A 14318-nucleotide genomic window follows, 5' to 3' on the forward strand; every position below is an offset into this window, starting at 1 on the left:
CACACACACACACACACACACACACACACACACACACACACAAAATGTTAAAATTAAAAAAAAAATTAAAAAAAAAAAAAAAGTTGGTCTGAATTTTGCCCATGTCCAGAGACTCTGCCTGAGACTAAGATTAAACATGGAGGACTGATTATTCTTTCAAAGGAAATCTCAAAGCAGTCAAATATTGAGGCAGTGGGGACTCTTAGATTTATGTTGAGAATGAAAAGCAAAGAGCCCAGTAGAATGATCTAAAATGTGATTCTGGCCAGAAAGGAAGCACCAGGAAGGCTGTGGACTGCAAAGAGAGCAGAGATCTCCATTGCTCAGGAGGAAGAGAATGGAAAGGACAGCCCGAGGGCATCACAGGAGGCGGCAGGTCTCCATCCTTTGCAGCCTGAGAACTCCAAATGTAAGGGGTTCTCCTCTGCTTTGAGGACAAATCTGCAGAGCCCCATGTTCCAGACTGGAGGCAGCAGCCACACCCATGCTCCAGAATGGTGGCAGCGGCCACACCAGGTTTCAGAAAGGCACCAGTATAGAGAATTTGTTTCTTGGAATCAGGGTCAGAGTGTTCAGCCATCCAGGCACTCGACCCCTACAGCCAAGAGAGAGGAAAGCCCGGCTGCTGCTCCAGCTGGCAGCAGCCCTGGGCAGCATCCATGTGGTGCTGGTTCTAGGCGCATCCAGAATGCAGGTTCTGAGGTTAGGAAGGCTTCCACCTCGATTTCAGAAGAAGGCCTGGGAGGCCAGGCAGTGCGCCCGAGAGGGCAGTGTGTGAAGCTGTGAGTGAGAAGCCCATTCCGTGGAAACCCCAGAAGTTTGGAAAAGCCAGGAACGTGGACCATCTAAGGAAAACTGCACAGAGGGAGCAAAGCTGGCCTGTAAAAGAAGCCACGGGAGCTACTACCAAGAGTGCCCAGGGGTGGAGCCACATGGAGCTCACAATTTGCCACAGATTGCTTCCAATGTTCCACATAGAACTATAGGACTCAGTGTTTGCCCTGCTGGATTTGGCACTTGTTTTGGGCCCAGTGGTTTGTATCTTTCTGTGTGTACCTTTTGGAATGGTGGTATTTATCCTGTGCCTTTGAATGTTGGATGTATTTAACTTCTCATTTGTATAGGGGCTCACAGTTGAGAGTCTGCCTTGGATCTGGGAGGAGCCTTCGGACTTGGACTTTTCAACAATGCTGAAACTGTTGGGACTTTGGCAACTCTTAGAGATGGACTAAAATGCCTTTTGGACAAAGAGATGTGCATGAGACTTTGGAGGTCCAGGGGTGGAATGTTATGGTTTGTGTCTTGTTGCTGCCCCCAAAGCCTCATGTAAGTTATGGGGCAGACTGGGCTGGAAGAGTAACAAGTGGCTTGAGGGGCATGGCCAGAGGGCCAGGGTGGGGCCCGAGGGGCGGGGCCAGAGGGCCAGGGTGGGGCCCGAGGGGCGGGGCCAGAGGGCCAGGGTGGGGCCCGAGGGGCAGGGCCCGAGGGCCAGGGTGGGGCCCGAGGGGCGGGGCCCGAGGTGTGAACTGATAAGCTGATTAGCCTGTGCTTTCTCAGAGGTGTGGAGTGAATCATCCTGGACATGGCAGCACCCCAGCCTCTCCAGTGTCTTGAAACCTCGAGTGACTGTGAGCTAAATAAACCTTTCCTTCCCCAATTTGAGCGTCAGGTATTTGTCCCAGCAATGAGAGAAGAGTAACTAAGATAGGGACTCCCTGGGTTTTCCTGCAGTTATGTTTTCATAAGCTCCAGAATTTCTGTAAACCAGATGCCCAGAGCTGAGACTCCTCAGTCAACTTTGCCAACTATTTTATAATTTAAAAAAAATGACTTACCTGGTCTCCACTATACATTAAGGGTATGATGTGAAACAATTCAAACCCAGAAACAGAGGCAGGGAAGGCTTATCCCTCTTCTCCTGCCCCTTCCTAGGGCCCGTGAAAGGCAGTCAGCATGGAGGCTAGGACTACGTGGGGCACCAATGTCATTTACACTTTCTAGCAGCTGCATAAAGAGAAGGGTGAAAGCAATCGTAGACACTGTATCTACCCAATACACCTAACGGCTCCTCAACACGGGCCCCTGGAAGGCTATCGGCCGGCCAGACGGTGCACACCCTTCTCTGCTGCCGCACCTGGAAAGGTACCTGGGTCGTTTTGCTGATACAGAGCACTAAAAGCAAGGGACTAATGTACCCTCAAGGGACCGAGCGCAGCTCAGACCTACCTCCCACTCCTGGAAGAGTTGGATCAAGTACTCGTAGTCCCGGGCCCGCAATGCCAGATGGTCAATGAGCAGCAGCATGCAGAGGGGGTCCTCATCTGGCTCCAGGCTTCAGGGTTCAGCACGGTGGGCAAAGCACAAGAGGACAGGGCAGTGTCACGGCCAAGGCCTGGCCTGCGGCTGCCGCCCAAGGACAGGAAGGGAGACGCTCACCTGAGGATGAGCTTGCAGTACTCCAGCGCGGTGCGCGGACAGCCTCGTTTCTCCAGGAAGCTCATCTGCTTGTAGAGAGCCAGGTAGAAGCTCCTAGGTCCAAGAGAGCCTGCGTGAGCCAGTCAGGCAGAGCAGTAGTGCAGTCACCCACGAGCCCTGGCGTCGCTGCCCTCTGGGTTCTGTTGGCTTTGCCTATGCCACCAGACGGTGAGAGGCGTGATCACCCCTATGTCTGCAGAGAAGGGGCACACACGCCTTGATACTCAGAGCTCTAAGTGCACTCGAAGGGCTGGTGAGACAGCAGAGTGGACTAAGCATCTCCTTCGGCAAGTGCAGGGGTGGGGGATGGGCGGTGGTGGGTCAACCCAACACCACATGCCCTGCCAGCCCAGGTGCGCTGAGCCGGCCAGGGAGACCGGGCGTGGTGACACACGCCTATAATCCCAGCACAGGGGAGGGTGAAAACAGGAGGATCACTATGAGTCTGATCTAGTAGTGAGACCCTGCACCAAATACATTTAAAAAAAAATTAAAATAAAAAAATGCACTCATCTATGGAAAACCAAGATTATCTGGAATCACAGCTTCTTGCTTTTTGTCTACTGCTTTTCATTTGGGGGAGGAGAGCTACAATCTGTGACAATTATAACCTTAGCTTATTCTCTGATTTTAATGGTTGTCAACGGCACTATGCTGGATGAATAAAGCTGTATGACTTTTGTCATCCTAGTGACTTATTTTTAGAACTTGTTTCAGGGGCTGGGGAGATGGCTCAGTAGAATAAGTGCTTGCCTGACAAGTAGAATAAGTGCTTGCAAGGGCCTGAGTTCAATCCCCAGTTCTGCTAAAAAAAAAAAAAAAGAACCTATTTCAAAGAACTAAGGATTTAACTAAAAGTGACAAAAGCAACAGCGGAAACCAGTGAAGAAAATCCAGGCCCAGCACACAAAGGTGCTGAGCCCTACAGCTGGACAATGGCCATGGCCATTAGGTAGACACATCCCAGTGGTGGTCAGAGAAGCAAGTGCTACTCAGCAAGGGGAAAGACATCAATGCACAACAGCCCCCAAGGGGGCGGGGGTGAGCAGGGGTGATGCCACAGGGCAGTCAGGGCAGCGATGCAGGAAGAGCGACGTGGTGCCTGTGTGACCACTCAGGCCAGGCTAAATCTACTGGGTCAGGAGCAGCCCGGAGCACACTTGGAGGGCCCGCCCAATAGCTCAGTGGATTAAAGCGCCTGCAAGCAGGTGCAGGGGCCAGGGGTTCAACCCCAAGGCCTGCCATGCCAGCTCTGCCCCTGGGGCGCACTGAGATGGCAATTAAGACTGCACGTGGTAGTGCGCCTGTAATCCCAGCTCTTTGGCGGCTGCAAACAGGCGGATCACTATAAGTACGATCTAGTAGTGAGACCCTGAACACCCTGTAGACCCTTCCCTAAAATACAAGCAAAAAAAAAAGAACACTCAGAAACACTCCAAGCTAACTGGGAACAGCCTTTTTCATCCAAACTGGCACGGAAAGACCATGACTCATGGTTGAAGGCAGCTTATCCCAACTTGGACAGAGCAACCCCGAGTCCAGCCTGTGTGGATGGTGCAGCACCCACCCGCCCTCCAGGACTACAGCTCTACAAAGGCCAGGGCACCGCAGTGTCTTGGACCTCATGGTGGGGTCTGTCCCCCAGCGCCATGCGCTACCATCTGCTCCCCACAGGCCCTGCAGTGGGAACGTGTGTGAACTGCGGCTACCTCTGTCACTTCACTTGCAGGAGAAAGGCAAGTAAGTACTACTGTCACAAGACATCCCCAGAAGTCACCCAGGGTGCCACACTCACCTGTTCTCAGGTCTGCGGTAATCCAGCCGGCAAGTCCCACTGGTGAGGCTAAACAAAGGATGGAAGGCACACTCCGTGCTGTACAGTGCTCTCTCTGCGGGCCACCGAGACACAGAGGAGGGTGTCAGGCTACCGCACTGTGACTGCAACCCCCTCCTCTGATGACTCAAAACCAGGCAAGTTCTGGAAGGAAGGAAGTCATAAAACTAGGACCCTGAAGTGGAGGCCAGCAGTCAGGACCTGCCAGGACCCCAAGGTCACCGACTGCACTGCAGCCCCACAGGACTGTGGGCCTGAGATGGACGCAAACCCTGCAGACATTCTGCTGAACCACCGATGCTATGTCCTGGGGACCACAGGTCCACACGTGTCACACACAACACCTGACCCACACATTCACAGCAGCTCTACTTACAACAGCCAAATACACCTCAAGTGTCTCACGGTGGACACACAAGAATGGGGCTGATCCACAGGTGGGACATTACTCGCCCACGAACAGGGGTGAAGGCTGATACACACAAGGCAGATCATGAAAACACCGTACATGGAAGAAGCCAGCCACAAAGAGGAATGTGTACTACGCGATTACCCTGACAGGAAATTTCACAATAGACAGCACAGACAGAGGACAGATTAGCGGCCGGGGGTAGCGCAGGGCATGCCCTGGGTCAGGCTTCTTTCACGGGAGATGAGCATGCTCTAAGAGGGACTGTGCTCATGGCTGCACAGCTTTGGCAACTGAGAACCAACAGTCACATGTTAGATGGCTGCGCCGCCGCACGGTGCAGCAATCCCAGCGCCTCAAGGCGCATCTCCACCCAGGAGCTGCACCCCTACGAGGGCTGTCTCACCTGTCAGGTCTCGTGCCATCTCCTGGTCATCCTGAAAGCGGCAGGCGTCGCTGAGCTGCAGGAGTGAGTCTACATGGTAGGGACTTGTCTGAAGCAGAACCTGCCGGACAGGAGGGCAGCCCTGAGGAGGCCCGAGCAGGCCCCACGTGGGGCAGCCCACAGGGCGCATGGCCCTGAGCATGACGGTCCCGTGGCCCCTTCGACTCTGTACCACTGACGCTCAGCCAGCCTACTGGTCTGTTCAGGGTGGGAGCTCAGAATCCTGTCTTCCCAGGCTGCAGCTCGTAGCTCTCTCCACCTCGAGGAGGAGGGACGGAGCCGGGTGTGGAGGGGCAAGCCTGATGTCTCAGCACACAGGACGCTGAGGCAAGAGGATCAACTCTAGCCTGGGTAAGTTAAAGACTCAGCAGGACCCTGTCTCAAAATACAAATAAATAAGGACATGGGGATGTGGCAAAGGCCTTGGGTTTAACCCCAGTAGCACCTCAGTAGTAGAACATGACAGCAAGGTGACTGGGGTCAGAGCAGTCTTGGGGGCACAGAAGAGGATCCCCTTTTGGTTCTCAGAGAATGGGGCCAGCAGGTCTCTTGGGACACTGGGGAACAGGACACAGGCCTTGATGACACAGAAGCCAGGCTGCCCCCGGGAAGAAAATCTGACGCTGCCTCTGACGTGCCAGCTAACCAGAGGCACAGACAACAGCCACTGCACACAGCTCCTGAGAGGCCACGAGAGCTCCATCTGTCGGACTCCATGGGGCTCACTCCAGTGCCAGGGTCCGGCGGCCCTGCATGCAGGCAGCCCTCTGCTGGGGAGCGCCCTCCCTCCCCCCGTCAGATACCCCAGCAGGTGCAGGCCAGGGTCTGGCACAGGGTGGCTGCTCAGCCCACCCCTGCCCAAGTGTAGGGATCACGAACCACAATGTTGTTGGGCTCCATAGACTCCACGGCTGCCAGGAACTTGTGCTGTGCCTGCTGGTAATCCTCGCTGTGCTCAAAAGTGAAGAAGGAGAGACCTTTTTTCGATTCCAGCAGTCGCATTGACAGACCTGGAGGTGAGAGTGCCCAGAGAGGGCAAGCTGGGGACCACGTGGCAGCACCGCTGCAGGGCAAAGTGCTCTGGTCACACACACTCCTGTCCTTGGCAAGGACTGTGGCCCTGACACAAGTGACCCAGGGCTGGCCTGGCTGTCTCTAGGCTACCTGCTGACATCTGCTAGCCACGCTCCCAGGAAAGCTGGGCCTAATTCCCACCACTGGACACGAGGGGCCCACACCCCGTCTCCTGTGGCTTCCCTTGACCCTGACCCCCTGATCCCAATCCCTAGATGTGGAAATACTGTGCTCAGCTCATGTTGGCTGGGATATACATGCAGGGCTGCCGTGAGGGTCGGGGCAGGAGTGGTGTGGCAGGCACAGCACCAGGCCTCACCTCCAAGGCGATGGACTTAGGACCCATGAGTCTTTCTCTCTGATCTTCGTCTGACTTTGTGTATACATGTCCCAGTTTCCTCTGATAAACTTGGAAAGCTGTCTCCCAGAACAGCATGAAGTACATCAGTGGTTCTCGAGCCCCTCCTTAGCCCTTCTGTCAACCCTATTAGGGGCTCAGGTCCTGCAGGAACACGTGGTGCTATGGTTTAGGCTCACAATGTCCTAAGGTCTCATGTTCCGAAGCGGGGTTTTGGGAAGGTGACTAGAACAGGGGCCACTTTGCTCTCTAGAGGGTTGATACCCATTATGTCCATAGCTGACCATGCTAGCTGGAGGGGACCTGGCTGAGCAGGTGGGTGGCTGCCTTAGGAGGGTCCCTCTCCCTGCCTGTCAGTCAGTCTGGCTGTGTCTGCTCCTCCTCCCTTTTCATTCTCTCCTCTGGCTCCTCCCTATCCTCCATTTCTAGCCACCATGAGATGAACACTTCCCTCCCATCACATCCCTCCACCACAGTGTTCCTGCGCTGGCACCAGCCAGTTGTGCACTGAACCCTCTGCAACTGTGATCCAAAACAACTCTCCTTCAATTTGTGGGTATCAGGTATTGTGCTGCAGTGACAGCAAAGCCGACAGCACATGTGGCCACAAGCCCACCTGCACAGTGCACAGGTGGTTCTACTACGACACAGGGCCTGGTGGGAACAAAGATGCCCATGAGGTAATGTACCAGCACAGGTACAGTAAAAGCATAGACTGTGGTTCTAGCATGAGGGGGAATGAACACCGTGGGCTCTGCTAGAACCCCACAGGTATGGCAGCAGGAGAGATGGAGCATGGGCCGTGGCCTCTCCAGTCACCTCTGTGCGCCCTCCCACCTCTCCCCGTGGGTGCCTGCCTGGCTGTGGAGGCCTGGGTCTCTCATCCGAGCACACAGAGGGTTTGCACTTGTTTCTCCACCCCATGCTGTCCTGCAACAGGCATTATCATGTTACCCAGGCCATCCTACCCTGCTGCAATAAAACCAAGTGACCACGCTTTAAACGATCCTCAGTGCTGCTGAGGTATACTACCACAGAGGGGGATGGTAGAAGGGGGGAGAAAAACCTCCACTCAAACAGCAGGGGACACACCAATGGGGCCTGGGGCTCTGTGCTGAGACCCCAGGTCCTGTTCTTCAGGCATCAGTGTGCTCAAGCCCTCAAAAAAAGTCACACATTAGACACCAGCTTTGCAGAGAGGCGAAACGAGCCCAAGAGGCCCAGGCACCTGCGGACCTCACCTGGTTTGCTGTACCGGGGCCAGGTACTCTTAGGTGTTGTCAGCCACGTACACTTGGGGTACACACGCTGTCTCTGCCGTGGCCTAGGGAGGACAAGACACAGGCATGGCTATATCTATAGTTCCCGGGGACCCAGGCCTGGCTGCCTCCTTCTCTCAGGAGACTCCTGGTGATTTCAGGAATGTGGGCCAAAGACACAGGGGCTCCAGCTGGCACTGGACACAGGCTGACGTCTGGGCCAAATGTTGGACTAAGATGCACAAAAGCAGGGTGCGTGGCAAGCAACGGAGCCTCTGGTGGCCATGTGAATGAGGTGCAGGCAGGTGTGGAAGACTTGGACCCTGCAGCAGGCGGCTTCTCTGCGGTGATGGGGACTGAGCATAGGCATTGCATGCTTTGCAGGCAGGGTATTTGCACTGAGCCCTTTCATGCTTTTTTATTTATTTTTTTTGGTACTGGGTATCAAACTTGGGGCCCTGCATTTGCAAAGCAGGCCTGTATGCTACTAGCTATCTCCATGGCTTCAATTTTTGAAGTAGGGTATGGCTACATGGTGTCGACTGGGCTCAAAGCTGCAATCCTCCTGCCTCAGCCTACCCAATGACTAGGATTACAGGCATCTGTGACCACATCACTGGCACAGTGAGCTTTTTAGGTTATTGTTGGGGAGGTGGAATGGGACCAAAGAAGGAAGTTCTAAATTATTTGAGCTTTTAAATAAGAAGCATTTAAACAGGAATCTTTTTTTTTTTTTTCTTTTCTTTTTTTTGGCGGAACCAGGGATTGGACTCAGGCCCTTGCACTTGCCAGGCAAGCACTTATTCTACTGAGCCATCTCCCCGGCCCTAAATAAGAAGCATTTAGTTCTACAGTCAGAAAAAAGTGTAGCTGAGAAGACAGAGCCTCCTGGACATTGTGACGGAGGCAGGGCTCAGCCCGCCTGTACCTCCCAGAAAGGCTGGGACCAGACTCTCCTTCCTCCCTAGGGCTCCTGCGTCCTCACTGCAGCAGCGCGTCACTGCGGCCAGCTGCCATGCACTGGAGCATGGAAGTGGCCCAGAACTTCAACCTGGTATTAGATTTGCCGCTGCATAGGAAGCAGACATGCACAGATCTTAATACTAGAAACTCAAAATTTAATAGTCTTTAAGATCTTTTCATCCCTTCATTAGGACGTGGTTGCACGAGGTAGCCCAGGCTGGCCTCAAATGTATGGCAATCGCCCTGTCTCAGCCTCCCGAGTGCTGGGGGTACAGCTATGTACAACCACACCCAGAAAGACCTTTCTCAAATCATGACACCAGACTGGAGAAGGCCGTGTGAGGAGCAGAGCACCCCAGGCCTCTCAGGGACCCGCACACCATGCCCTTGGAGCATGCAGACCTAACCCGAAGCCTTTCATCATCCGCTATGGTCTAGGGCTTCAGCTCCAGGAGCTGCCAACGGCCTTCAGTCTGCACGTGCGTGAAGCACTGAGAACACAGCACGGCGTGACCTTACCTCTGTTCCCCTAGGACTGCTCGAGCACCAAAATACCTCTTCAATTCTGTGTCTGGATTCAAGTGTCTAGAGGACAGAAAATTTTCAAAGAAAAATTAAACTGGGTTCTACGATGACTGGAAATTTTAGAGAGCTACATAAGAATACAGTAGAAAAAGCTTGGCTTTGGCATGAAAGACCAGTTCCAGGCCAGCCAGCTTCAAAGTCACTACCCCACCTACAGCCCCGCCCTCAATGCCCTGAAAGGACACAGCTGGCCCCTGCCTCGGAGAGCAGCCTGGGACGGGTCCCCGCCCTCCTGTATCAAGCCATGTTGGGCTTTTTGTTTAGGTTTGTTTTTATTTTTCTGAGACAGGATCTTACTTTGTAATTCAGGCTGGCCCAGACTGGCCTTGAACTTGCAGCAATTCTCCTGGCTCAGCCACCGGGGTACTGGGATCACAGATGTGTGCCACCACACCCAGCCCAAACCCTCTATTTGTGAGGCTGAATCAGAGTGTGAACTCCCTGAGACTAGACAAGAATTTCAACAGACCCAGGCGGCTTTTTCTTTTTGCTAAAGCAGGCAACAATATTTGACATAGAGACCAGGTTTCATTAATCATCTACCCAACAAAGAAATCTGTAATTATCTAAGGGTGACATGGTATGTTTATACAGCTCAAGAAAATTTCAAAAAAAAAAGGAAATTTCCAAAACAAACACAGTGCTGTATGCTTATTGTCCCAGTGACTTGGGAAGCTGAGGCAGGAATATTACAAGTTCAAGGTCAGCCTGGGTAATTTAGCACAACTGGCTCTAAAATAAAAGTAAACAGGCTGGACATGGTGACACATGCCTGTAATCCAAGCATTAAGGCAGGAGGATCACCATAAGTTTGAGATCAACCTGGACTACACAGCCAGACCCTGTTTCATAAAAGGATCCGTGGGGTTGTGTGGGGGCGGGGAATACAACTCAGAGGCACAGCACCTGCCTGGCAAGCTCGAGGTCCTGAGTTTAATTCTTGGTACCAAAAAGGGTGGGGGTTGGGGGGACTAGGGACTTAGCTCTCTCTGGATTCAAACCCTGTGCCACAAATACAGAGAGAGGAAGAGACTTCCCAAGATATATAGAGTAAAGCTAAAAGTCCTCTGAAATAGGTGAGTTTTATTTTTTTCATTTCTGCTTTCTAAATGTTGGATAATGAACTCTTTAAAGACTTTTTTTTCTTTTTGAAATAGGGCTTTACCATGCAGTTTAGGGTGTCCTCAAACTTGTTGTGATCCTCCTGCCTCAGCTTCCTAAGTTCCAGGATCTAAATAAAGACAGAAATCTTTCATCCTCCCCAGGGTAGGCAGGGTCCTACCTGTGCTCCACATGCAAGACGTGCTTCCTGCAGCTGGGTGGAGGTGGGCCAGGGTGGCTGAGTCCACTGCCATCCTCAATCCTCTCCAGGATTCGGTCAATGTCTTCCAACCCATTCTCCTGCAAGCCCAGAACCACCTGTTCATCACCATGGTGTGTTTTTTGGGTTTTTTTTGGTACTGGGGATTGAACTCAGAACCCTGTGCTTGCCAGGCAGGCACTTACTCTACTGAGCTATCTCCCCAGCCCCATCATGGTGATTTGATTTCCGGTAACAGAATGACTACCTTTGGAAAGGAACCACTGTATCGAATTTCCTTCCTAGAAGACTGATAGTCTTTGGAAGACTGTAGTGCTGTGAGCAGCAACTGGGTTTGCAGAGGAGCCCTGTCTCCTGAGAGGACCTAAGAGGCCAGGCCAGCCCAGGGCCAGGACGCTGCCCTCCTCAGGAGACAGGCTGGGCCCAGATCCCACTGAGCAGAGGCAACAGCACAGCTCCTCCCAGTACAGCCAGAGGGGGACAACGAGGGTCTCGCTGATGATGGACATGGTCTGTGAGCACCTTCCTCACAACTGCCCCCACTGAGGCAGGAGAGAGGGACCCTAGCTCACTGTGGCCTAGGACTGTTGGACCTGTGGGACTGGGGAGCCAAGAGCAGGGCTCTGTATGTCAAGGACAAGATGCACACCAGAGGTAACAATGGTACCAAGTCTTCTCTTTGGTTTTCCCTGACTCGTGGCTAGTTACAGTCCTAATGGGATGGCGTCCAGCAGCACCCGGAGCGAGCTTCTCCCAGCACCACCTGGAGCACCACGGCCAGAAAGTTGGCAATCACATACCAAGGTCTCTGCTGTGCTGCTTTTCTTGTTTCTTTGCTTCTTTTTCTTCTTTCGGAGCTTGCCACTTACATTAGACTAATAAAAGAAGACATTTTCATCAGTGAAGAAAAGCAAAATCCTCAGCACCAAAAACAAAAAATAAACCTCCCCTAAAAAACAATTCAACCAAAAACAGAAAAGCAAAATCTTAAAAGCAGCAAGCTCATCTGTCCTTATGTGAGCAGTCCTCATCTCCCCCGCTGGTGCCAGAACATGCAACACTCAGCTGGGGGCTGCCAGTGAGGCCTTCAGGACTTCTGCGGCTTCAGGCTCCATCCAATGGTAAGGTAGCACGCCAGGCTCAAGCCCTTCATCTCATCTGCGCGCCATTCCCTGCCAGGCTTCAGCTGCCTGAAGATTGAGGGCCTCACTGTGTGTGGGCTGCCTACCACCAACTCCTGTATCTGCCCCGTGGGCCCCCACACCTGCCCCTGGCCAAGTCCCACCATGACACCATGAAGGCTCCCCCAGGAAGTCCCTGTGCCCCAGGGTTCTTGAGGACACAGATGCTTTTGGAACACAGTAGGCAGGGACAGTACCTGACTGTGACACCCTAAGGTCACCACTGTCTTACGGATTTAGACACCAGTGTCATCAAGAGCCCCTAAGGGAACTTTTAGGTAACCAGGCAATTAACAAAACCCAACATAATGAGGCCTGGGGAGATAGCTCAATAGAGTAAGTGCCTGGCTGGCAAGCGCAGGGTCCTGAGTTCAATCCCCGGTACAACAAAAAAGAAAAAAAGAAAAAAGAAAAAAAACTAACACAAAAAATTATACCTCCAGCAGCCCCCATACCTGCTCTGGGGACACGCCCTTGGCCACATCCCCATCTCGCTTGGTCTCTGGACCTCCACGTGGGGCCCTTGCTTTGTTTCCCGAGGTCACAATGCGTGCGAGAGTACAGTCAGACCTGTCCCCATTCACCACTGTGTCATCCTCAAGGTCCTCGATGTTTATCTGGAAAACAGGTTGGGGGAACAGGGCACTGCTGGTCACTGCTTCAGCAGAGAGGCAATGTGGAGAGAAGTACAACGGGGATTCTGCGTGCGCCAGGGCTGGCCCTTGCAGGACACAGTTCTTTTTTTTTTTTTTTTTTTTGGCGGAACTGGGAATTGAACTCAGGCCCTTGCGCTTGCCAGGGAAGCGCTTATTCCACTGAGCCATCTCCCGGCCCCTGCAGTGACACAGTTCTAAGTGTCAGAAAATATCCTGGCTCAGGGAGCAGCCCAGAGATCCCAGGGCCTCAGTGACCACACGGCCACTGTCTTCAGAGATGGTATCATGCAAAACACCCCAAACCACAACTCATCCCTACTTCCCAACTATCCTCAAAGCAAAAACTTAAAATGTACTGTAATGGGCTGGGGGTACAGCTCAGTAGCACAGTGCCAACCTAGCAAGCTCGAGGTCCTAAGTTCGATTCCCAATACCCACATAAAAAATATACCATAGCTGATTGCTGAACTTCTTCCTTCCCATGACCTGCTTAATCTCCACTTCACATACAGTCGGAGTAGGATGAGAATGTGAGTGCCCAACCTTTGGACTTGCCTGGACCACACTCAGTGAGTAGGAACTGTCTTGGGTGCATATAAAACAACACAATTAGGCATGACAGCTTGCAGGCTGGGGCAGGAAGATGCTAACTTTGAGCTCCACTCGGGCAATTTAGCAAGACCTTATCTCAAAACAAAAAATAAAAAAAAGGGGTGGGCATGTAGCTCAGTGCCAAGGCCCTGGGTTTAATCCCTAGTCCCCTCCCTGCAAAGCATACATGGTTAGCATACATAAAAACAAAACTTCCATTATCCCTTAGCTTATTAACTGGGCCTTCCCACAGCGTTGTCCCTGCACCACTGTCACCTACCCTGGCCTTGCCTGTGTCCCACCGCAATGGAACTGTGCCAATGACCACCTAATGCCGAACGCTTACTCAGCCTCAGGTTAGATGCACACGGACAACTGGCTGAGGAAGCAAAGGGCCCACGTATCTAGACACTTTCCTAACAGTAACTGCTTCTCAGCTTCTGCAAGGGATCAACCCAAGGGCCTGCTGCATGGCACGGAAGCCTGCAGATGTGCGGGTGTGAACAAACACAGAACCCTCGCATATACTTGTGGTGTGTGACCACGGCCTTCGCCCAGCCTCCCACATGCCAGACACTCGACCACCGAGCTGCACTCCAGCCCTCTGTTTATTTCAGATTTTTAGTGATTGTTCTAAGGTTTATAAGGTTTTATTAGGTTTTTGGTTTTGGTGCTTTGAGACAAGATCTTAGCACGTGGTCCCGGCTGTCCTTGAACTCACTAAGTGGTCCAGGCTGGCCTCAAATTCAGTGATCCTTTGGGAGGCCTCCCAAGTGCTGGGGTTGGATGAGCTACCATGCCAAACTAAAAAGCTTCTCTTATTAATACAATCTACACTGATAACATTGGATTTCCATTTTCTCCTCCCTCATGACCTGTCATGAACCCAACATACTATTATATTGTCTGTTTTTTGAGACAGGGTCTTGTATTGCAGTGGGCTGAGCTTGAACTTACGGCGATCCTCCCGTCTCAGGCTTGAGCTGGAATTACTGCCATGTGCTACCACATCTACTTTCCAATATATTATTTTTGCTTTAAACAGATTATCTTTTTTTTTTTTTTTTTTTTTTGGTACTGGGAATTGAACACAGGACCTTGCATTTGCCAAGCAGACGCTGTGCTACTGAGCTATTCCTCAGCCCTAGTAAATTATTTTAAAGAAAT

At 52.3% G+C, this 14318-nt stretch overlaps 1 protein-coding gene across 1 annotated transcript in view; it reads right to left on the bottom strand.

Moving 5' to 3' along the window:
- Tcf25 (transcription factor 25) overlaps positions 1-14318 on the bottom strand; it is a 34286-nt gene that overhangs the window by 6635 nt on the left and 13333 nt on the right. Inside the window, exons 2-11 of the mRNA XM_004644983.2 lie at positions 12360-12521; positions 11524-11598; positions 10685-10803; positions 9337-9402; positions 7837-7919; positions 6043-6173; positions 5125-5224; positions 4271-4364; positions 2437-2529; positions 2227-2332 (exon numbers count right to left, since the gene is read on the bottom strand). Of these exons, the coding sequence (XP_004645040.1) occupies positions 2227-2332; positions 2437-2529; positions 4271-4364; positions 5125-5224; positions 6043-6173; positions 7837-7919; positions 9337-9402; positions 10685-10803; positions 11524-11598; positions 12360-12521 (1029 nt within the window). The remainder of the gene's footprint in view (positions 1-2226; positions 2333-2436; positions 2530-4270; positions 4365-5124; positions 5225-6042; positions 6174-7836; positions 7920-9336; positions 9403-10684; positions 10804-11523; positions 11599-12359; positions 12522-14318) is intronic.

This window comes from Octodon degus, unplaced genomic scaffold (assembly GCF_000260255.1).
Source record: "Octodon degus isolate 3935 unplaced genomic scaffold, OctDeg1.0 scaffold00215, whole genome shotgun sequence".
Lineage (NCBI taxonomy): Eukaryota > Metazoa > Chordata > Mammalia > Rodentia > Octodontidae > Octodon > Octodon degus.